Here is a 22368-nt window from a genome sequence, read left to right on the forward strand (position 1 = left end):
CACTGCCTGTCGCCTCGTGCTCGTCCAGTCTCTGCTGGGGGCTGGGCTGGGGGCTGGGCAGTCCATTCCAGCAGCCAGTCTGTTGCTAGTATGGTCACCTACGTGGACAGGCCAGGGGAAGATGGGGGAACGGAGAGGGGGCGTAGGGGTGTGAGCCACGAGCAAGGCCGTTTCCTGGGAATGGGGGAGAGGGGCTGAGCCAGGGAGGAGGCACCAGCTGGGTGTCAGGTCCCCTGCGCCGTCTGCGGCCACCTGGGCTATGTGTCGACCCTTAAGTCCCTGCCCGTTTGCGCGGAGAGTGGGCTGTGCCGCGTCCTGCCCCCAACCTGCCCTGGTTCCGGGCAGAGCGAACGCGCAGCCGCCGGTCAGCGGAGCTGGCCTTCCGAGGGCCACCTCGTCCCCGTGCCGGCTGCCGCCTCCGAGGGCGGAGGGACAGAGCCTGCGTTCCCGCCAGCGCCCCGCTGCCCGGCGGTCCCGTCCGGTGACGTTTGCGCGGCGGGACTGCAGAGCGGGCGCCCCCGCCGTGCGGGAGTCCGCCGCGCCCGGGGAAAGCGAGCCCCGCGCGGTCTCCGGAACCCGAAGTGTGAGGCCGCAGTCGCCGGGGGATGCGTGTTCTCGCAGCGCCAGCCCCGTGTGACCGGCCCGCCGCTTCCGGCGCGGGAGCAAGATGTGGCGGGCATGCGGGGCGCTCCGGGGCGGCGCCCGGGCCTTGGCGCGCTTCCCGGGGACCCGGGCCTGCGGCGGGGGCGGGGACATCTCCTACACGCAGGGCCAGGCCCCGGAGCCCCGAACGCGAGAGTATTTTTATTACGTGGATCATCAGGGCCAGGTGGGCCTGGAGCCGGGCCTGCGGGGGCGCACCTGTCGGAGAGGGGGGGCCGGAGGGCGGGCCTGCGAGGGGCGGGTCCCCGAGGTTAGTAAACGGGTCGGCGAGCTGGGGATGGGGGCGCCCGGCCTCCGCCGCCGCCAGCCTGCCACGCGGAGCTGCAGCTGCGTCTCGCGCGCGCCGCACCCCCGGGTCCTGCCCCCCCGTCGGGTCCCCTGCCCCGGGGCCGCCCCGCCTGGCTTGCAAGCCCTGGCTGGGACATCCACGGTGTCGGGAGGAAGCAAGTCGGGGAGCCTCCGCGGAGGAGGTGGCACACCTGATTAGAAACTTGAGGAAGGGAGAGGCTCGGGCAAAGCACGGCAGCTCAGGCACCTGCAAGGCCCGGCGTCCGGGGTAGACGCGGGGATGTTGGTGGGGGCCCCGGGTTTACTTTCCACTCGCCTCTCCGCACTCGGTGTGCAGACGAGCAAGGGAGGCGGACCGTAGCCCCGGCTCAGGCCTGCCCAAGGCCTCCCCGCCCGGGGGCGGCTCTGTCTGGCTCCCGGGGGGACTCATGGGCCATGGCCTGCCCCTCTGTCCGCAGCTTTTCCTGGATGACTCCAAAATGAAGAACTTCATCACCTGCTTCAAAGGTACTGCGGCACCCTCTTCCCCACCTTCCGTGTCCCTTGGGCAAGGCCCTGGTGCGCTCTGCTCCCCGGCCTCCCCACTGGCCCACTGGCCCGCCCGAAGCAGAGGGCTGGGCATCCCGCGCCCAAGAGCCCTGCTGTCTAGACCGAGGCCAAGGTGGCGCACCGACAACCGGTGCCAGCCGTTGGCGTTGCCCAGGGCGAGCCGCTGGCCTGGGGGAGCAGAGCCCCGCGTAGAGCGGCATGGTAAGCAGCCGTGCCCCTTCACCTCCAGACGCACAGTTCCTGGTCACCTTCTTCTCCCGCCTGAGACCCAACCGCAGCGGTCGCTACGAGACCTCCTTCCCCTTCCTCTCGCCCTGCGGCAGGGAGCGCAATTTCCTGCGCTGCGAAGACCGGCCCGTGGTCTTCACGCACCTGCTGGCCTCGGGCCCCGAGCCCCCGCGTCTCTCCTACTGCGGCGGCGGGGAGGCCCTGACCGTGCCCTTCGAGCCGGCGCGTCTGCTGCCCCTGGCCGCCAATGGGCGCCTCTACCACCCGGCGCCGGAGCGTGCGGGCGGCGTGGGCCTGGTGCGCTCAGCCCTGGCCTTCGAGCTTAGCGCCTGCTTCGAGTATCCGCCCGGCGCGTCCGCGCTGCCCTCACACGTGCGCTGGCAAGGCCGCCGCCTCGCCCTCACCATGGACCTGGCCCCGCTGCTGCTCGCCACCCCGCCGCCCTGAGCCGCCCGCCGGACCGCGGGCGGTCGCAGGAGCCCCTGGCCCCGCCCCCTCACGCGGCCCCGCCCCCCCTCGCGGGTCCCGGCCGCGCATCGCTGCGCACGCGCACCCGAAGAGCGCGCCGGCCGAATGCGCGTGCGCGGCAGAGGTGCACCGCGGCCCGGGCCCGCTCGGCGCTGTCCGAGGTGCTGCTGCGCCTTCCGGAGCCTCGACCGCGAGGAAGGGCGGGGTCGCGGGCCCGTCTGCTCCCTCCCCACACCTCGGGCCCGGGGCGTCCTTACATTTGGTTTGGCCCTCGCTCTCGGGGGGAAGCCGGGCCGGAGGCGCGGGGGCTCCAGTGCGCGTGCGCGAGCGGCGCCCGCCCCCTCCCCCGCCCGGCGCTGCTCGGTGGGCCGGGGCGCCGCGGGCTCGGCGGGGGAGCCGCGCCGCGGGAGCGTCAGGTGAGGGGGCGCCCGACCCGAGGTCAGCGGGCTTGGGGGCGGGATCGGGGGCCGTCCCGGCTCTGTGCCCCGCGCGCACTCAGAAGGGGAGGAGACCTGGCGGGGACCACGCCCTGCCCTGAACCGGCCCAGGACTGACCCACGCTGGAGGGGGTGCAGGTGACACCGTGGGGGAGTCGAGGCACGCGGCTCGCGCTTCGCGCTGGTCCCCGGGGGTTCGCAGGGATTCCTCGCCCCTCCAGTCCCCGCACGGACGGCGCCCTGGAGACGGTGACAGCCAACGCAGAATCCTGTGTGTGACGCCCCGCCCCCTGCCCAACAGGATTAGAGGGCTGTCCGCTGGGTGGAAGGATTTCTGGGCTGGCCTTCTCTGCCCTTCCCGCCTGGGCCCTCATCCCTGCTCACGCCGGCCCTTTTATTCCAGTCAGCGTCTAGGGGGTGTCCCTGTGAACCGCAGTGCCTTGGATGCTAAGGAGGAAGCCAAGAAGCTCCTCCACTTGAGAGGACTTGCGGGGGGAGGCTGGGTGCGCAAGTCTTGGCCAGCCCTTTGGCTCAGGGAAATGGCTCCCGGGAGTCCAAAGTATGCTTTCAGGTCCTTGGGGTTCACACACATCCCGAGACACCTGGGAACTGCCTCTGCCTGGGCCAAAGCTATATTCCATTAAAACTTTTGCTGTGCCTATCTCATTTCTAGTGACTTTAAATAATCATGTGTGTTACAATTTAGAGAAGATTTGGACAGACACCAAGGCCACTTGGTGCCTTTCCACATGACTCCCTCTTGCTAGCAGGGAGACCTGGTAAGCAGGCAGGGGTTCAGAGTGGGACGCTGGAGGAAAGGGCTGGAGGCTGGATGACAGAACCCCATCGGGGTTGCCCTCCCTGGCCCAGACTAGCTGGCTTCTTAGCCCCAGTCCCCACCTTTAAAACTCAACTTCCTGTGCCCAGAACTGGACCCAGGCCTTCCCATCTTTGTAGGATCACAGGTGCACGAGCATAAAGCCCAACGCACTATGTTCCTTCACAGTTCAGGAGGTCACTGCTCCCACAGCCCACTGGGGAAAGTATCCTAGAAACCCAGCTGGTGGCCCAAGGGCCCTCTTTTACGCCCCAGCTGTTCCAGAGCCCAAACGCAGAAGCACCTTGCTGGAAGCCAGCAGGGAGAACATAGGCCATGGCTTCTAAACTGACTTTCCTATTGTGTGCCACATTCCCCCAATTCTCCAGCATGTTCCCTGAGAAATACCCCTAATTCTCTGCAAACTCTTCCACCACCATCACCCCCAGGAGGGCAGGGGCAGCTGTGCCTCCATTTTCCTACAGCTGGTGGCTTCCAGGATCAGTTCTGCCCATGTTACCCGTCAAGGTATGTCAGGTGCTCCCAGGGTCAGGTAACACAGCATGAGTTCCAAGGATAAAAGGACTAGACTTAACGGCTGGGTCAGGGTCAGGTGAAGACAAGGACACTGGCAGGGTGCGGCCTCGGGCCTTTTATGGGGCGCACTTGTTATGGACTCTGCTTTTGGAGGTGTCAGAGAGAAGTCCATATGGACGAGGGGAAGGCGGCCTTCCCAGAGCCCATTCTTGCCCTTTTAGCCTGTGCTTGGGCAAGGGGCTTCACCACCTACATGTTCCCAGGCTCACACCTTGCACGGGCCTCTTGCACCTTGGATTCCAGGAGTGGCCGGTTGCTAGAATGAAGAGGGAAGCCCGATCCGGACGTGCACACGCATGAGCAGGAAGCCCCTTACAGAGCCGGACGGAGATAGACGGGAAGACAAGGGAGTGAGGCAGGGTTGGATCTCCCCACATGGCCTGTGTAGTCAGACCAAGAATAGTGCAAATTCCACATCGAACCTGAAATTCCGCATTGAAGCCAGATCTTCATGACTGTTTTTGTAAAGGAAAGAAGTCAACTTTTTTTTTTTTTTTTAACCAATTGCTTGAACTGATTTATAACTTTTCAGAAACTACACACAGGGTGTGGGGCTTCATCCATGTCCTTCTCTGGCCCTCAAGTGTTAGGGGCAGGCCTGCCGCCCTGTGTTTCAGGAGGCCCATCACATCCGGGGTGGACTATAAGGAAGCCCTTCAAGAGGCTGCAGCTTCGTGGCCCGCGGTCGGTCCCGCGGGAGATGGCCACGGGGGCGCCCATACTGCTGCTGCTATGGCTGCTGTGGTTCCCTGACCTCCCGCCCGGCGCTGCTGGCTGCCCGGCCGCCTGCCGCTGCTACAGCGCCACGGTGGAGTGCGGCGCCCTGCGGCTCCGCGTCGTCCCGCCCGGAATTCCACCCGGGACGCAGGTGGGCACCGCGCGGGGCCACTGGGCCGCGGGGCAGAGGTGCCCGCGACACGAAGGGAGGGTGTGTGAGCGTACCCGAGGGTACTGGAGCGCTCTAGGGAAGAGGGAGAATCCCTCCGCGGGGTCAAGACTCCTCCTTCCTCCCTCCCTCCGGCCCGCAGACGCTGTTCCTGCAGGACAACAGCATCGCGCGCCTGGAACCGGGCGTACTGGCACCTCTCGCAGCCCTGCGCCGACTCTACCTGCACAATAACAGCCTGCGCGCCCTGGAGCCCGGCGCCTTCCGCGCGCAGCCACGCCTGCTCGAGCTCGCGCTCACCGGCAACCGGCTGCGCGGCCTGCGCGTCGGCGCTTTCGCCGGCCTGGGCCAGCTGCGCGCGCTCTACCTGGCGGGCAACCAGCTGGTGCAGCTGCTGGATTTCACCTTCCTGCACCTCCCGGTGAGGGGGTTACGTGGGCAGGGGCAAGGGTCCTCCCATACCTTCACTGCCCTGTGCGGCGGGAGTAGTGAGAGGGGGAGAAGGCAACCCAGTCCAGCGTGCCCAGAAGGGAACCTGCCTCCCAGGGCCCCCTTCCCTGATGATCTGTGTCTTCTCTTCAGCGACTGCAGGAGCTGCACCTGCAGGAAAACAGCATCGAGCTGCTGGAGGACCAGGCCCTGGCGGGGCTCTCCTCACTGGCACTGCTGGACCTCAGCAGGAATCAGCTGGGCACCATCAGCCGTGAGGCCCTACAGCCCCTGGCCAGCCTGCAAGTCCTTCGCCTCACAGGTACCTCCTGGGGGGAAGGGGCCTCGCGCGGAGGTTTTTTCCCGGTCACAGAGGCGGCGGGAGGAAACAAACCGGCCCAGGTGTGGGGCAGGCTCTGGCTTCGGTGGCTCTGAACTGCAGCCCATCCGCGAGCACTCTGGAGGGCCACACCACAGCCTGCACCCGTGCAAGGAGGCTGATGGGAACGCGGGTGCGGGAAGGGGCACCGCTCAGGGAACTTCCCTCCGGAAGACAGTTAAAGTACAAGTCCCTGGAAGGAGCTGAGGGGCTCGCACGTGCACACTCAGGCTATCAGGGCAGGAACCGGAAGGACGAAAGTAGGGCTGCCCTTGCCAGACACAGGGCCTGAAACACTGCTGACAGGACGTGCGAGGTGTCAGTGCTGTGGGACGTCTATGTGGACACCACGGTTCCCCCAAAATGATGGGACTCGTTGCAAGGAGAGACTTCAGAAAAGTAGAGGCTTTCTTAGAGACGAGAACCGGAACCTGCATCACAGAACTGAGGAGGGGGGAGGGAAGAGCTTGCCCACAGGCCAAGGAGCTTGGGGTCAGAGAAAAGGGGGCAGAGGCCCCCTGCGGAGGCGGGACGGGGGCTCCTGTCCTGGCCAGCCACCCCCGAGCTCCCTGCCCACCGCTGCTCTGCCCACAGAGAACCCATGGCGCTGCGACTGCGCCCTGCACTGGCTGGGAGCCTGGATCAAGGAGGGGGGCCAGCGGCTGCTCAGCTCCAGGGACAAGAAGATCACGTGCGCGGAGCCCCCGCGCCTGGCCCTCCAGAGTCTCCTGGACATAGCCGGCAGCAGCCTCATCTGCATCCCGCCCTCCGTGCACGTGGAGCCGCTGGAGGCGACGGCCAGCCTGGGGGAGGACCTGCGCGTGGCCTGCCAGGCTTCCGGCTACCCGCAGCCCCTGGTGACCTGGAGGAAGGTGGCCCAGCCCCGCGAAGGGCAGCCGCGGGCTCAGGTGCGGCCAGAAGGCGGGGCGCCGCGCGCAGGCGGGCCCGGCGCCCCCGACACGGGCAGCGGCATGCTCTTCCTCAGCAACATCACCCTGGCGCACGCCGGCAAGTACGAGTGCGAGGCCTCCAACGCCGGCGGCGCCGCCCGCGTGCCCTTCCGGCTGCTGGTCAACCTGTCGCAGCAGCAGCCGCGGCCGCGCGCGCCCCCGCCGCTCCCGCCCGCCGGCCCCGCCGGCCACGAGCCCCTGCAGGAGGCGGGCAGCATGGCCTTCCGCGCGCTGGGCCTGGCCACGCAGACGGCCGTCGCCGCGGCCATCGCGCTGCTGGCGCTCACGGCGCTGCTGCTGGCCGCCCTGATCTGCCGCCGGCGGCGCAGGCGGAAAAAGGCGCCGGGGCCGCCGGGCGAGGGCGCGCTGTTCGTCAACGACTACTCGGACGGGCCCTGCAGCTTCGCGCAGCTCGAGGAGCTCCGCGGCGAGCGAGGCCACGAGATGTTCGTCATCGACCGCTCCAAGCCGCTCTTCGCCGAGGGCCCGACGGAGGCGGCGGACGGCGCGGCCACGGGGCCGGGGCCGGGGCCGGGGCTGCCGCTGCAGCCGCCCGCCGCCTACGAGATTCACTGCTGAGCCGGGCCGAGGGGGCGGGCGCGAGCTGATGACGTGGGCCGCGCGGGTTGGCCGGCTCCGGGCTCGCCGCGCGCAGGCGCAGTCAGTAAAGGCTGGAAGCTGCGCAGTGTGCGGCGCGCTGTGTATGGGGACCAGGCGCGGGATGGGGGGATCCCCGGGGCGGGGCGGCGCGGACACCTGCCGACCCCAGCTCTGCCACACGGGAGGCCCAAGATGCCGACGGACGGCAGCCAGAGGGGGGTCCCCGCACCCCTACCGAGACGCTCCAGAAAAGAGCCCTCCCAGCACCGCCCTCCCCTCTAGCTCCGTGGGGTCCCCGCCCGACCGCCGCAGGTCCTGGGGTCTCCCGCAGGTGGGGGGCCGACGGGCTGCGGAAAGGCCCGCGCCGGCTGGGAGAAGGCTGGGGTGCCCAGGGAAGGGGAGGCGCGGGCAGCAGACGGGAAGACAGCGGCCAGGTTGGGGATGACGCAGAGCCCGCGACAAGTCACTCTGACCAATCGGGACAGAAAAAAACACCACAAATTCGAGTTCCAAACACACTGCACGTTGTACCTTAACGACACCTTCTGGCTCCAAAGCCCTGCCAGGAGGTCTCCTGGGTGCCAGGGCAGGGAGACCCAGCGCTCCTTGAAGCAGGTCCGTGTTCCAGCTTCAGCCCCAGGGCAGTCCACCCTTGGGAAGGGCCTAGAGAGAACACTCTCTGAGAGGACCACAACACCAAGGGTAGCCAAGTGCACCCAAACCAAATCTGGCCGTGCAGGCCTGAAATCCAGCCCCGAAGCCAACAGTCAGCCAGTCAGGGGCACGGGCCCAAGGCAAACCACAAGGTGCTGCCCAAAGCAAAAGAAGGCTCCCAGTGCCCAGGAGCAAGGAAACCTGAGACCAGTGCCCTGTGTCAGGCCTCCAGCAGGGTGCCAGGGAAGGGTCTGTCTATCTAAGGCAAGGAGGGGTCTTCAGCAGCCCTGAACCCCAGCACGGCCTGGAGGTCATAGGCTGAAGTAGTCTGCTGCCAGGCGCCCATAAATGTCTGTGGTCCAAAGCACGTGCGCACGGCCTGAGGCTAGTAGCAGCTGGTGCAACTCAGCCTCGACACGAGCAAACTTCTCCTCGTTGATGGAAGCCTCCAGCAGAACAGAAGCCGGCGGCGGCCAGGGCAGGCCTTCGTAGCAGTCCACAGGGAAGGGGTGCACCACCGTGCGTAACTCAGCCTGTACCACTGAATCCCGGAGGAGCTCCTTGAGGCCCGCCATGGACAGAGGGTTGCCGTAGAGGCCGAGGTAGCGGAGGCTGGCACAGCGCGTCAGCACAGGGAGCGTGGACAGCAGCTGCGTATCCGCAAGCTGGCACTCGGTCAGCTCCAGGTGCAGCAGCGTGGCCGCGGCTGCCTGCAGTAAGCCCTGGAAAGGCTCTAGTTGGCTGCCAGACAGGTCATTGCCACTAAGGTCCAGCTTCTTGAGATGGACAGCATGTGGGCTCTGTGCCAGAAAGCGCAGATCCTCAGGTAGCAGAGCACAGAAGGCCAGCTCCAGGCTCTCCAGGGGGCTCTGCAGGGTGCTATGGGGGACACAGGAGGTCACCGACAGGCAGAACCAGGAGTAGGTCTCGGGGAGAGGAGGAAGGGTAGGGTGGTAGTGGGGCCTGCTCACCTGAGCAGCTGGTCCAGCCGTCCGGAGAGGAGAGAGGAGCCCATGCTGAGCTCCCGCAGACAAGTGAAACGGCCCATCTGGGCCAGGAAGTAACGGAAGTTGTCCTCGCCGTCCACAGAGGGCTGCCTGGAGTCCCCGTGCACATAGTGCAGCCGCAGGCTGGCCAGGTGCTGGAAGCGGGCCACATGGGGGATGATAACAGACAGGCCACGGAGACCCAAGTTGTTAAAGCGCAGGTCCACACGGCGCAAGCAGCCCGCGTCCAGCAGCTGCAGCAAAGCCACAGTGTTGCGCATGGGCAGGTCCTCGGCCCGCAGGTCCCGGCAGCAGAGCCGCAGGGGACTGCCTACGCTGCTTCGGAGCGCCTCCCGCAGGAATGCATAGGAGGCCCTGTTCACCCGCAGGTCCACACGAACCTCCACAGGAAGGGGGGCCTGCCCAGGCTCCACAGTCCCGCCCTGCTGCTGCGCGATGCACGTGCGGGCCACCGCTGCTGTGCAATCCCACATGCTCATGGTACCAGGGTCCTGCTCCACACCGTCGTCCAGGAGGCCCGTCATGTCCAGCACCCGCAGGGCATGCTTCCTGGGAGCACGGGTAGGCTAAAGCAGGAGACAAGGGAGCAGAGCCCACACCCACTCCCAGCCATCTTGGGACAGGAGCAATAGGACCGTTACTGCACTGAACTCTTGCAGTAACCTGGAGCCTCACAGGGGACCTCTCTGCACCACCATCGCAACGCCGCCCCAGCCCAGGGCCTGAGGGCCCCTCAGGTGAGCTCATACCTGCAGAGAGGCTGTGTGCCAGCCTCCGTCTCTGGGGTGTGGAGCCGGGCCGTCAGCCCCAGGATCACAGCCTGCATGCTCTCTGTGCTGGGGCGTTCCTGCAGCAAGGCCCGGCTGCAGTGGGCACATTCCTGCAACAGCTGCTGGAAGCTGAGCAGCGGAAAGGGCCATGTGTGCACCAGCTCGCGAAGCACAACAGTCTTCTTGTCCATGAAGGCCACCTTGAACAGCAGGGGGAAGAGCTCTCGAGGCAGCAGGGGCAGGGCCTGGCAGGCAGCTGGCTGGCACTGGAGCACCTGCCGCGTGCTCAGGAACACAAGCGTGTGCATCGTGCTGGGCCAGGCAGGAAGCCACCTGCAGGGAAGGGCCCTTCAGCGGGGAGCACAGACCCCAGGCCACCACCCAGCCACGGCCTCCTCCGTCACTGGTATTGAGCAAGCCCAGCATGGCCCTTGGCACAGCGCCAGCTCTCAGTGGAGGGCCGTGGCACTGAGGAGCAAGTGCGAGGTGCCTAGCAATGGGCGCAGTGGAAACGGGAACAAGGCCCCCTCCAGCTCCCTCCCTCTAGAAGCATGGGGACTCTACGGAAAGGCAGTCTCCACACAGTACGTAAACAGCACGGCATCAGCGAGGACCCGCTTGCCTCGGTGCGGTTTTCAGGACTACTGCTCTGCACAACCTCCCTCCGCCCGACGTGTACTTGAGCCTCCCAAAACACAAAGCTGCTTATCAGAAACACTTGCTTCCTCAAAAGAAGAATAGAGCTCAGGCCCTTCCCCCACCACAGGAGCAGTGGAGGAGGCAGGACACTGCGAGGGGGCGGGAAGCCGCATCACAATTCACCTCCCCACTCTCCTCCAGCTCTGGCGGGTTGTCCTTGGACAGGAACAGGAGCGAGAAGCACTGGTGCAGTCTAGTAAGCACCAGCAAAGGTAAAAAAAAAAAAAAAGGCTGGCACCCAGAGAACGTCGAGTCCAGACAGGCCTGACCCTCAGGTCCTAACTACTACCGTCCAGCAGTACCGCCCAGCTCGGAGACCCCACAGACCCACGGACAGCAAACCTCACTGTTACTGCACCAAGGTCCTCGCCACCTGTCTTAACATCACCCTCCCCTCCGAGATCCACAGTGAGACCCAGTCTCAGACCCACGGGACTCAGTAGGCCCCAGACCAAGAGCTGCTCAGAGGGGTGGAGACGGCGTGGAATGCGCACCCAGGCTAACGAGAGGCACACAGGAGATGCCTGGGGCTGCGGGGCACCTGGACCCCGGCTCTCCTCCTGACTGCGGCGGCAGCAACACTCAGCGGACTTACTGCGGGCCCAGCACCTCATCCTCAAAACCGCTGCCCGGTCCTACCCCTGGGAACACATTAGAAAACTAAGCTCTACGCCTGGCCAGCCCAAGGTCACAGCCTGGGCGATGAGCCCGGGGCAGGGGGAGCGGTCTGGCTCCAGAGGCCCCGCGCTTCCCAACCTCAGGCACCACGCGAGTCCTCAGGGCACTGGTTCTGGAGGCGCCCGGACGCCAACCCCCGGCCTTGCGCTGCCTGGAGACCAACGCCGCGAGGACGACTCATACCTCGCGGTGACGGGACCGAGCGACCGGCACCTGCCACGAGAGGAAGCGAGAGCAGCCGGTGTGGTCACCGCGGGAGGAGCCTCCGTGCAGGGGCCGCCGCCCCCTGCCGCCCGGCCCGCGCGTCCCGGCGTCTCCCCGAAGACGCCCCCGCCCGGGTCCTCCTGGCCTCGAGCCGCGGGAGACCCTCGAGGCGACGCCCTCCGCCTCCCCGACGCGATCTGCCTCTCGAAGCCGGTGCGTCGCCCCCCGGGGCCCGAGGTCGCTGTGCCCGACGCAGGGCTCCAGGTCCTTCCCCGCTCCGCGGACGAACCGACCGGCTCCCGCCTCCCGGGCGGCGCCGCCCCAAGCTCCCGCGCCCGCTTCCTGCGGCCAGGCAGGGCCGGGGTGCGCACGCCGCCCCGCTCCCTCTCCGGCCGGCGCCCCGCGCTCACCGGCCCCACAGACGCCGCCGCCGCCGCCGCCGCCGCCGCCGCCGCCACCCGCCCCGCCTCGCCGTCCGCGGCGCCCCGCCCAGCGCCTCCGCGCGCCGCGATGACGTAGCCGCCACCCATTGGCCGCCCCACCAGGGCCCCCCTGATTGGCTGTCCCGACGGCGGCTGCCCGGCCGCCCCGCCTCCGACCCTACCGGGCGCCCCCATTGGCCGGCGGCCGGCGTCGCCCTCGAGGCGGGAGATTCGCCGGGCCCGGGGCCGCCGGGCGGGAGCCATGGAGCGCTTGCGGGACGTGCGGGAGCGGCTGCGGGACTGGGAGCGCGCGTTCCGGAGGCGGTGCGGGCGGCGGCCGGGCCAGGTGCGGGCTACCCGGGGGCGGGGGGCGGAGGCTGCGGTCGCGGGCTGACGCGCTCCCCCCGCAGGAGGACGTGGAGGCGGCGCCGGAGGAGACCCGCGGTGAGCGCGCGGACGGCGCGGCGGGGAGGGAGCCGGGCGGGGAGGGAGCCGGGCGGCCCCCGGTGACCCTTGACCGCACCCCCAGCGCTCTACCGGGAGTACCGCGCCCTGAAGGGGGCTCTGGGCGGGGCCGGCGGCGTGGGACCTCGCAGCCCCGAGCAGTCGCTTCCCGCCGCGGCGCAGCAGGTACCCAGGGTCGGGCGCCTGTGGCAGAGCCGGGAGTCGCGACCAGGCCTCTGTGGGGGCGCAGAGCCCGGGGGAGGACGGGACCCGGGCCGGGGCGGGGCTCGGGGGGCGCGGACGCCCACCGTCTGTCCTGCAGGCGCCGGAGCCCAGCTGCTGGGGGCCGCACTTGAATCGCGCTGCGGCCCAGAGTCCACCCGCTCCTCTCCGCGGGGCAAGCGCTGCGGGGTCTGTGCCGGACTACGGGAAGAGGCTCAAGGCCAACCTGAAGGCCACTCTGCAGGTGAGGGTCACCGGCCCGGCAGCGCGCCCCTCCTGGATGCGGAGCCGGTCCCCGCAGAACCTTTCTCCTCAACCCTTCCGAACGTGTGCAGCTCTACCCGCGGGGTCACACGTGCCCTGCCAGCCTTAACCAGGGTGGGACCCCTGCCTCAGGGCCGGCCTGGGGCTTCTCACCTCAACCGGTGCTTCAGGGTGGACATTCTGGCGGCTTTCAGAGTCTGAAGCAGCCCAGACACCTGAGTTCCCCGCTTGCTGGTCTGTCCTTCCTCTCTCAGGCTGGGCCAGCTCTGGGCCGCATACCCCGACTTCCACAAGGACCCTCGTCCAAGATGCCATCCCCAGGGCCACCAGGCGCAGGGGCTGCCCCCGTCTCTCCAGAAGAAGTCAGTGAGGTCCCCCTCCAGCCTCCTGGGCCTCGGCTGAGGCCAGGCTGCCTCCAGCAGCTACAGGCATCCCTGAGCCTACGACTGTGCTCTCTAGACCCTGACTGGCTACAGCGGTGTCAAAACGGGGCCCCAGATTTCCTGGGGGCTTCCAAGGCCTGCCAGCCTAACCTGGGTGTAGAGGACTCACAACCTCTGGCTTCAGGTGTCCCGCCTGTCCTTGGTCCCGGCGCTGGCCCTGAGACTCAAGCCCTACAGACAGCCAGAGTCCATGCAGAGAGCCCCCAACCTGGCAACAGTCAAGACAAGAAGTGGACATGGAATGGGGAACCAGAAGGGAGTCCTGCACAGGCCCAGCAGGACAGCAGTCATGCGGGACCTCTGCCTGAAGAAGCTGGGGCTCCAGAACACGCAGAAGCCTGCCCAGCAAAACCTGTGGGGGCACAGCCCCCCAGTGGCCCCACAGCCACCAGGTACCGCAGCTTCAGCCTCCCAGTACGGTCACCTTGAGACGAACTACGGTGGGGCGGCTTTGGCCATCGCCTGTCTGTACCTGTTTTCTAGGCCAGCTGTCCGGAGCGGAGGTAATTACGTGAGGCTCAACATGAAGCAGAAACGCTACGTGCGGGGCCTGGCGCTCCGCGGCAGGCTGCTCCGCAAGCAGGTGAGGAGCCGGCAGCCACTCCCTTCATCCCTACCGCCTTTTGCCATGTGACCGTTTTTTGTGGCCCCCAGATGTGGAAGCAGAAGTGGCAGAAGAAGGGGGAGTGTTTTGGAGGCGGTCAGCCCAGAGCCACAGTCAAGAATTCTTGCTTCCGGTGCGGACAGCTAGGCCACTGGTCATCCCAGTGCCCCCAGTCAAGTGAAACTTCTACTCTGGGTGAGGGGTTGCACTAGCGCTGTTTGGATGACAGTGGTACTCTTGGGGGGAGAGGGGGCAGGGGAGCACACCTACCTCCAACAGAAGAAGCTAGCAGCTCCTTACACCTGACACAGAGCCTGCTCAGGGTCCCCAGGAGAGCCGTGAGAATGAAGACGACGTGCAGACCCGGCTCGCCGCAGACGAGGCGGTGCAGAGGATAGGCACTGCCGGCTGCCAGCAGCCCGGTGAATGAAGGAAGGGGGCGGGCTAGGGCCACTTGTGTTTTTTCCAGGAAGATTCTAGTCTAGCCTAGAGTTCCCACACCACCTTTTTGTGTCTCATCCTAGTGAGTGAGAAAGACCCGGAGCCTGCTGGGCCTGAGCTGTTGGTGACTGTGGAGCAGCCTGTGCCCCGGGCACCCTGCCGGCCCCGCCCAGTGCCACCACTCTACCCACTGGGGCCCTCGGGACAAGTGGCAGGTGAGCAGAAGCTGACCAGCCCAGAGCCTTTCCTGGGAGATGGGGACAACTTGGGGCCCTCCTGACCAACACCTGTGTCCACAGAGACACCGGCTGAGGTGTTCCAGGCCCTAGAGCAGCTGGGGCACCAAGCCTTCCGCCCTGGGCAGGAGCGTGTGATCATGCAGATCCTTTCTGGTGAGCTTGGCTCCTGCCGGGAGGGGCCAGGACGAAGGCCTGGCCACAGGGTGGCATACTGACTGTTGGTCCCACCAGGCATGTCCACACTGCTGGTGTCGCCCACTGGCTCCGGCAAGTCCCTGTGCTATCAGCTTCCTGCACTGCTCTACGCCCGGCGAAGCCCCTGCCTCACGCTGGTCATCTCTCCCCTCCTGTCTCTCATGGATGACCAGGTGCTCTGGCAGGACCCTAGGGCCCCACACAGAAGGCAGGAACTGGTGCCCACAGGTCCTCTGGCTCCTTCAGGCTGCTGCTTATCACCTAGTCAGGGCCGTAAGGAGCTCCGCTGTTCTCAGCCCGGCAGCTTGTCCACAGCCCCAGGTCTAGTGGTGGCCAGAGGGCAGCAGGGACCTGGCAGCCGGGCTGACCTGACTCGACCCCCCAGGAGCAGCAGCGCTGAGGAAGGTGGGCATCCCCATGGGGCCTGTCCGTTCCTGGTGCTTCTGAGCCAAGGCTCATGGGCAGCCCTGACCCTTAGTCCTGTAGGCCCCGCCATCTGGGCTTTCTCTCCCCAGAGAGCCCAAAGCAGAGATGGCGGCCGCTGTCAAGCTGAGCAGCTCGGAGAGCCCATTGGAGGGAGAACCAAGGAAGGGTGGCTTGTCACTGGTTGTTCTCCTGACCCTGCAGGTGTCTGGCCTGCCCCCGTGCCTGAAGGTGGCCTGTATCCATTCGGGCATGACGAGGAAGCAGCGGGAGTCTGCCCTGAAGAAGGTGAGGGGCCTTGCCTGGCAAGACGGGCCGAGGAGCAGCCCGGCCCTCCCCTGATGCTCCTGACCTTGCACTCTCAGGTCCAGGCGGCCCAGGTGCATGTGCTGATGCTGTCGCCCGAGGCGCTGGTGGGGGCTGGGCTGGGGCCCTCTGGCTGCCTCCCTCAGCTGCCTCCAGTCGCTTTTGCCTGTGTCGATGAGGCCCACTGCCTTTCCCAGTGGTCCCACAACTTCCGGCCTTGCTACCTGCGTGTCTGCAAGGTGAGCCTGAGTTGGGGTACGAGGGAGCAGGCCAGGGAGGATGGCTTGGGCACCCTTTCTGGCTCTGCTCCCACATAGGTGCTGCGGGAACACCTGGGTGTGCGCTGCTTCCTGGGTCTCACGGCCACGGCCACACGCAGCACCTCAAGAGATGTGGCCCAGCATCTAGGCGTGGCTGAGGAGCTTGTCCTCAGCAAGCCGGTCACCGTCCCTGCGAACCTGTACCTCTCTGTGTCCATGGACAGGGACCCAGAGCAGGTAGGTGCACACACCTGGGCCCACCAGAGGCACGGCCTCTGACAGCCCTCACTGACCGCTGTCACCCACCAGGCTTTGGTGACATTGCTGCAGAGTGACCGCTTTCGTGCTCTGAGCTCCATCATCATCTACTGCAACAGACGTGAGGACACAGAGCGTGTCGCCGCACTGCTCCGCACCTGCCTGCGTGCGTCACGGGACCCGGGGCCCAGAGGTGAGGTCAGCAGGCTTGTGCCCCACAGACCTGCCCCAGAAACACAGTGCACCCGACCGTCTGTGTCTTCCCCGCAGGCCAGATCCCTGAGGCCATAGCCAAAGCCTACCACGCCGGCATGTGTCACCGGGAGCGGCGGCAGGTGCAGCAGGCCTTCATGGACGGCCGGCTGCGGGTGGTGGTGGCCACGGTGGCCTTTGGGATGGGGCTGGACCGGCCCGACGTGCGAGCTGTGCTGCACCTGGGGCTGCCCGCGAGCTTGGAGACCTACGTGCAGGCTGTGGGCCGGGCTGGGCGTGACGGCCAGCCGGCGCATTGCCACCTCTTCCTACAACCCCAGGTTCTTGCCTGCCCCGCTCGAGCCCCCCACCGAGTCTCCCCCACAGCCTCCCCCCACCATGCCACATGGTCACAGCTTCCATGCCACAGGGCCAGGACCTGCAGGAGCTGCGGAGACACGTGTATGCCGACACAGCTGACTTTCTCGCCGTGAAGAAACTGGTTCAGTGCGCGTTCCCCCCCTGCACCTGTGCCCAAGCCCAACAGCCTCCAGAGAAGGACGGAGCCAGGGGCCAGAAGACACCTGTGGCCGGGTCCCTGAGGGACGCTGAGCAGCCCAACAGCCAGCATGCAGCCCGGTGCCCAGGCCACCAGCGGGCACTTCCGGTGCAGCCGCTGGTGCAGGCCCTGGACATGCCCGAGGAGGGTGAGGAACTGGGGACGGTGGGCACGTTCCCCATACACTTGGGTCCCCACGTGCCCATGTCCCTGAGCCCTGCTCTACGTCCCCCACCCACAGCCATTGAGACCCTGCTGTGCTATCTGGAGCTACACCCACGACGCTGGCTGGAGCTGCTGGCACCCACCTTCGCCCGGTGCCACCTGCGCTGTCCTGGGGGTGCCCCCCAGCTCCTGGCCCTGGCCCACAGGTGAACACACATCCTGGCCCAGGCTGGGGCTAAAGACATGGAGCCAGGATGGCTAATTACGTGTCTCGTCCTGGGACAGGTGTCCCCTCCTGGCTGTATGTTTGGCCCAGCAGCCGCTGGAGAGCACAGGTGGGGGAGGCTGTTCTGTAGAGTTTGACGTCGTGAAGCTGGCGGACTCGGCGGGCTGGAAGCTGGCGTCAGCACAGCGGGCTCTGCGTCAGCTGCAGTGGGAGCCCGAGCCCACAACAGGTGCGCCCTCCCCCCGCCCGGCCCACTCGGCCCCGGACTTGCTTGCTGCCAGCCTGCCCGCATGTGATGAGCTCTCTGGCAGGTGCACGTCGGGACACGGGGGTGCTGGTGGAGTTCCGGGAGCTCGCCTTCTGTCTGCGCAGTCCTGGAGACCTGACAGCCCACGAGAGGGACCAGATCTGTGACTTCCTATACGGCCACATACAAGCCCGAGAGCGGGAGGCCCTGGCCGGCCTGCGCCGCACCTTCCAGGCCTTTCACAGGTGCAGGAGGGGTGGATGGGCCTGGGGCCACCTCCACCCTGCCCCGCAGGGGGGCAGCTCTGACAGATTCCTCTCGTCCCAGCGTGGCCTTCCCCAGCTGCGGGCCCTGCTTGGAGCAGCCCAGTGAAGAGCACAGCGCCAGGCTCAAGGCCCTGCTCAGCTGCTACTTCAAGGAAGAGAGTCCCGGGGACACGGAAGATGATCGGGACCCGGAGCCAGGACAGGCAGGGGTGAGAGCTCACTCCTCCTGGCCTGCAGTGAGCCCAGCCAGTGCGTGCACACGCACACACACGCACACTCCGCCTCCTGGCCCGCAACATGGTGGGCTACGTGGAACCTGGCGCCGTGGAAGTGGCCTCACGTCCCCCCCCCCCCCTTCACAGATCCAGGACTGGGAGGACCAGGTTCGACGGGACGTGCGCCACCTTCTGTCCTTGTGGCCAGAGCAGCAGTTCTCAGGCAGGGCTGTGGCCCGCATCTTCCATGGCATAGGTGAGGGCCTGGGAGGCTGGTCTCTGACGGGGATGGGGGTGGGGGTGGGGGTGGGGCCTGGCCCAGAGTCCTCGGGATCCTGCTGCACCCTGTTGTTCCCCCGCAGGAAGCCCCCGCTTCCCAGCGCAGGTGTATGGGCGGGACCGGCGCTTCTGGAGGAGACACCTGTGCCTGAGCTTCCCCGCCCTGATGCGCTTGGCCACAGAGGAGATCCTGCGCTGGGGCCACTGACCGCTGGGCTGTGGGCTGGCCCTGCTCCCCGACCTCAGACGCCAAGACAGCCTGTGGCCTGGCCACGGTGTGGAGGGGGTCAGGTGTGGCTGTGCATCAGGAGAAAGAGACCTTGGTGGCCATGACAATGACTACCCTGGGGAAAACCCACCATCAGAAGTGCAGAGGCAAGGAGGCCTCAAAATGCAGATTAAAGAATGCTCGAGTCGGGGCGCCTGGGTGGCTCAGTGGGTTAAGCCACTGCCTTCAGCTCAGGTCATGATCTCAGGGTCCTGGGATCGAGTCCCACATCGGGCTCTCTGCTCAGCAGGGAGCCTGCTTCCTCCTCTCTCTCTCTCTGCCTACTTGTGATCTCTCTCTGTCAAATAAATAAATAAAATCTTTAAAAAAAAAAAAAAAAAAAAGAATGCTCGAGTCACTCATAGTAGCTCTTTTCTGAGGACAGCCTTGCCCGTGTCACAGCCCAGCCAGCCAGGCCACGGGCACACCCAGCTTTATTAGGCCGGTGGGCACCCAGCTCAGGCCAGGCTGCCAGGGGCCAGGCTCAAGTACAGCACGGGCATGCCCGAGAGGGCCAGGAAGAAGGCAAAGCAGAGAAGCCGCCCCAGGCTGTCGGCCAGGGCTCCAGCCAGCGTGCCCAGGAACAGCTTCCCCAGCAGCTCCAGCGTGGCCAGGAGGCCGTAGTGTGTGGCCTGTGGGGACGAGGAGGGACCGGGCAGGAGGTCAGGTGAGGGGTCACTTGGATCGCAGCCAGCCCTGCAGCCCCCCTGCACGTCCCTGCCGCAGCCCCCTCACCTGCAGGGCACGGGGCGCCCGCTGGCTGCACCGCATCATCAGGGTGAATGTGGTGGTTGTGACCAGGCCCCCGAGGAGGTGCTGTAGACACAGGCTCAGCAGGGCTGCCCCTGGGAGGGCTGAGATCAGCGGAGCCCAGGACATGGGACCCCTCCCCTCCCGCAGCCAGCCCCTCACCTCTCAGGACGGTGCTGGGGCCCAACCTGACCCCTGAGGTGTCCAGGTGGAAGAGCAGGGTGGTCTGGCAGGCCAGACCCCCGAGACGGAACCGTAGCACTGACCTGAGCAGGGCCAGTGGTTGCCTGAGGTGGGGAGATGGGGTGGGGGTGGGGGGAGTCAGGGAGTGGGGCCCAGGTCGGGTGGGTGCAGGTGAGTGAGCCAGGCTGGGGAGGGCTCACCTGTGCCTGGCCAGCAAGGCCCCGCCCAGGGACGAGCCTACAATGGAGCAGACCACGGCGCCCACACCATTCCACAGCCCCAGCTCTGGCGTGGAGATGCCGTGGTCCAGCAGGAAGAGCGGGAACAAGCTGCTGGCACCCTGCTCACCTGTGGGGAGAATGTGAGCAGGGGCTCCCACCTCCCTTCACCTTGGGGCCTTTAGAGGCACTCCCCTAGCCGGGCACTGCCTCCGTTCTGGGCCCCAGGTGCCTGGAGATAGCTGGGGCTGGGCATCAGGCAAGCTTAGGGTCAGCATAAGGCGGCGTCAGACCCCAGGTGTTGTGGCTGGAGCTCCCGGAAGCCGTGCAGCAAGAGCTGGGGAACCAGGCTGAACTCCAGCCTGCTATGCTAACGCCCCCGAAGGTGACCACCAAATGGATTCCAGGGCTCCTGGAGACCCGCCGGAGGTCCCCCAGGCTCCCACCCTGCTGCTGCCTGACTCACGGCCTCACTTACCCAGTTTGTAAGTGAGCACAAAGCCCGCCGTCCACAGAGTCCCGGGCATGGCCAGCAGGTCCTGCAGAAGGTGCAGGCTGCGGAGGGGTGGTTCCGACGGCCCAGACGCAGGCAGTTGTTGCAGGGCCGGCACCGCCCAGACGAGGGCAGCAGCCAACCAATAGGTAGCGGCCAGGAGCAGGAAGAGCAGGGGCCAGGAGAGCGTGGGGACCAGGGCCAACAGGCCCCCTCCCGCCAGCACCGCCCCCAGCTTGTAAGCGACCACCTGCACTGTGTTGCCGGGCCCCAGCTCCGCCGGCTCCAAGAGCTGGACGGCCAGCGTGTCCAGGGCCACATCCTGCACAGCCGCACCCAGGTTCAGCAACAGCAGCAGCCCCGCCACAGTGACCGGCAGCCCAGCCGGGCCGGCTTCCGCGGGTGGCAGGGCGGCCAGCAGCCCGCACACCAGGCCCAGAGCAGCCGTGCTGAGCACCAGCCAGGCCTTCAGGGAGCCCCGCGTGTCCACCAGGGGGGCCCACACGAGTTTAAACAGCCAGGGCAGGTACAGCACCTTGGCCAGTCCCACGCGCGTCAGGGAGAGGCCTCGCGCCCGCAGCAGCACGGGCAGCAGGCCAGACTGCAGCCCGTAGGGCAGGCCTTGCACCAGGTAGAGGCCGGCCAGCGGCAGCAGCTTCCGCCGCATGGCCAGGAGAGCGGGGCGCCCGGGGGCTACTGCTGGGGGGCGGGGCCCGGCCCGCGATCGGGCGGGGACCGGGGCTGGGTTCAAGGCCGGACCAGAACCTGGCGCCGGGGCAGAGCGGTTCCGGAGGGGGGGTCTGGGCCGGTCAGGGGTCCCACGACCGCATGGCTCGAGCGGGACCAGTCAGCGCACTGGGCAGGTGGGCGCCCGCGGGTCCTGAGGCATGCGCACTACGCAGGCGCGCAACGCGCGGCCACTGAGCGCGCGAGCGGGCCAGAGCGCCGCCCGCCCTCGGGCGCCCCCAGTGGCCAACCTGGGTGCGGCCCGGGAGCCGCGGGCCCGGCGGCCACTCGCCTATCTGGTGTTGAGCCCGCGGCTCACCTTGGCCCTCCCCCAAGGGTATGAGGAGATCCGGCTCCCAGACCCCCTGGACCCACACCCTGAATTCCCACAAGCGCTTCCGTGATGTCTCACCTGCAGCTTGGGTGCTGCAGTGCCTAGGGAGGAGTCGGCCTCTTAATTAAGTGCCCATGACCCACTACTGCTTATGCCCGGGGCCACGAAAGGTCTCAACCAGGGCGTTGCAGCCAGCTGCTGCCGGAGATGCCCTCCAGGGTCGGTGACCAGGCTGGGAGAGGCCCACCCAGGCCCTGCCTCCCTGCTGCTGGCTTGGTGGAGGGGAGAGGTACGTCCCTGGAGCAGCCGAACACGGGGGGTCTCACGTGGTCCCTCCTCACAGTGGCACCCACAGGACTCCCGAGGCCCAGAAGAGGAAGTGAGTACAGCCCGTGGTTAAGAACCACCTCCGGAGCGGACAGAGCTAGGGCCTTCGTTCTGTCTCCGAACCCTCGGCCCCCTGAAGCCGACCCAACCCCTAGAGGAACAGCTGGTGAAACCACCTGGAGTGGGTCTCCTGTCACTTCGACAAGCTTCCTCATCTGTAAAATGAGGACTGGCGTCCCTCCCCAAGATGGCGGCGACCCCCAACCGTGCCTGCCCTGCACACAGTGAGCTCCATCTCTGCTCCCGGGGCCAGGACGTAGGGCTGCACACCCACCCCCAGTCTGGGCCTCCCCGGGGTGCCTGTGCGTCAGCATTTTACAGCCCTTCCCCCGGCACCTGGCCTTGAGTGCTCCAGCGTGGGAGGGCCCCCTCGCTGCCTCCCAGCCCAAGGGCTGTGTTTGCACTAGGATGTCACATACTCCAAACCCAATACAAACAAAGCAAGACCTATGTGTTCGTTCTCCCCACCCCCTACCTTGGCTCCTCCAGCGCCCTGCCACCTGCTCGTTCAGGAGGGGAACCAAGCCTTCCTCCTTGAGTCCTCACCGGGATTCCGTTTCCTGCCACTCACCCAGCCCCCCCCCGGCTCCGTCTCACAGCGCAGTGTGCTTCCTGTGCTGCTGGCCGGGCGACAGGCGGGCGATGCAGGAAGGCACAGCAGGGCCCCTGGCTGCGTCTACCTTAGGCTATGTTTTCGGATGTGGTCACCCCTGGGACTCAGCTCCCGGGTCTCTCCGGCCGGCTTAGTGCCCGCCCTGTCGCACCTTCACACCTTCACTCCTCCTCGCTTTATGTGAAGTTTGCCGCCGTGTCTGCCTCAAGACCAGAGGCCACGGAGAGACCCGGCCCGTGAGGGCACCACATCTGCAGTGAGGGACACTGCACCTCCCTCCTCTGGGAGCCTTCCTTGACCATCCGCCTCAAGGCTGACAGATGCCCTGCCTGGGGCTAGGTCTCCAAGCCTCACGGAACCCCAGCTCAGACAGGAAGTCAGCAGTGGACAGAGGCAGGGACAGCTCTACGGGTGTGCACATAG

At 66.8% G+C, this 22368-nt stretch overlaps 4 protein-coding genes and 1 long non-coding RNA gene across 19 annotated transcripts; 3 read left to right on the forward strand and 2 right to left on the reverse strand.

Annotated features, from left to right (window-relative positions):
- The first annotated feature begins 1829 nt into the window (after positions 1–1829).
- LRRC24 (leucine rich repeat containing 24) lies at positions 1830–7379 on the forward strand. Of its 2 annotated transcripts, none has more exons than XM_059165386.1 (5): positions 1830–2612; positions 4632–4915; positions 5076–5354; positions 5516–5684; positions 6336–7379. In XM_059165386.1, exons 1-5 carry the CDS (start codon positions 1976–1978, stop codon positions 7268–7270), a joined length of 2304 nt encoding a protein of 767 aa, XP_059021369.1. In that variant the 5' UTR covers positions 1830–1975; the 3' UTR covers positions 7271–7379. The 2 variants fall into 2 exon arrangements, with proteins under 2 accessions (XP_059021369.1, XP_059021370.1); XM_059165387.1 differs by having other exon boundaries at positions 4665–4915.
- A 413-nt stretch (positions 7380–7792) lies between these two features.
- LRRC14 (leucine rich repeat containing 14) lies at positions 7793–17080 on the reverse strand. Of its 13 annotated transcripts, none has more exons than XM_059165395.1 (5): positions 11714–11757; positions 11283–11312; positions 9702–10055; positions 8917–9501; positions 7793–8824 (listed from the first exon to the last, which is right to left on the reverse strand). In XM_059165395.1, exons 3-5 carry the CDS (start codon positions 10028–10030, stop codon positions 8257–8259), a joined length of 1482 nt encoding a protein of 493 aa, XP_059021378.1. In that variant the 5' UTR covers positions 10031–10055; positions 11283–11312; positions 11714–11757; the 3' UTR covers positions 7793–8256. The 13 variants fall into 13 exon arrangements, with proteins under 13 accessions (XP_059021378.1, XP_059021383.1, XP_059021375.1 ...); XM_059165400.1 differs by having other exon boundaries at positions 8917–9518; positions 9702–9922; positions 11714–11756; XM_059165392.1 differs by lacking the exon at positions 11714–11757 and adding an exon at positions 10545–10614 and having other exon boundaries at positions 11283–11384.
- Positions 11934–18370, forward strand: RECQL4 (RecQ like helicase 4). The gene is made up of 22 exons (XM_059165380.1): positions 11934–12071; positions 12136–12169; positions 12255–12355; positions 12492–12635; positions 12910–13490; positions 13582–13681; positions 13753–13897; positions 14014–14124; positions 14227–14358; positions 14443–14535; positions 14614–14750; positions 15205–15288; positions 15366–15545; positions 15624–15803; positions 15876–16017; positions 16095–16357; positions 16447–16946; positions 17026–17195; positions 17278–17458; positions 17541–17688; positions 17842–17950; positions 18057–18370. The coding sequence occupies exons 1-22, from the start codon at positions 11988–11990 to the stop codon at positions 18179–18181; spliced, it is 3744 nt and encodes a 1247-aa protein (XP_059021363.1). The 5' UTR covers positions 11934–11987; the 3' UTR covers positions 18182–18370.
- Positions 18371–18610: 240 nt separating this feature from the next.
- On the reverse strand, positions 18611–20795 carry MFSD3 (major facilitator superfamily domain containing 3). 2 transcript variants are annotated; one of them, XM_059165410.1, is made up of 5 exons: positions 19871–20794; positions 19375–19522; positions 19154–19278; positions 18977–19086; positions 18611–18873 (listed from the first exon to the last, which is right to left on the reverse strand). In XM_059165410.1, the coding sequence occupies exons 1-5, from the start codon at positions 20550–20552 to the stop codon at positions 18700–18702; spliced, it is 1239 nt and encodes a 412-aa protein (XP_059021393.1). In that variant the 5' UTR covers positions 20553–20794; the 3' UTR covers positions 18611–18699. The 2 variants fall into 2 exon arrangements, with proteins under 2 accessions (XP_059021393.1, XP_059021394.1); XM_059165411.1 differs by lacking the exon at positions 19154–19278 and having other exon boundaries at positions 19871–20795.
- LOC131826325 (uncharacterized) lies at positions 20275–21782 on the forward strand. The gene is made up of 2 exons (XR_009351542.1): positions 20275–20411; positions 21289–21782. It is a non-coding gene; the product is annotated as an uncharacterized LOC131826325 (long non-coding RNA).
- The last annotated feature ends 586 nt before the right edge of the window (positions 21783–22368 follow it).

Source organism: Mustela lutreola, chromosome 3, assembly GCF_030435805.1.
Source record: "Mustela lutreola isolate mMusLut2 chromosome 3, mMusLut2.pri, whole genome shotgun sequence".
Taxonomy (NCBI): Eukaryota; Metazoa; Chordata; class Mammalia; order Carnivora; family Mustelidae; genus Mustela; species Mustela lutreola.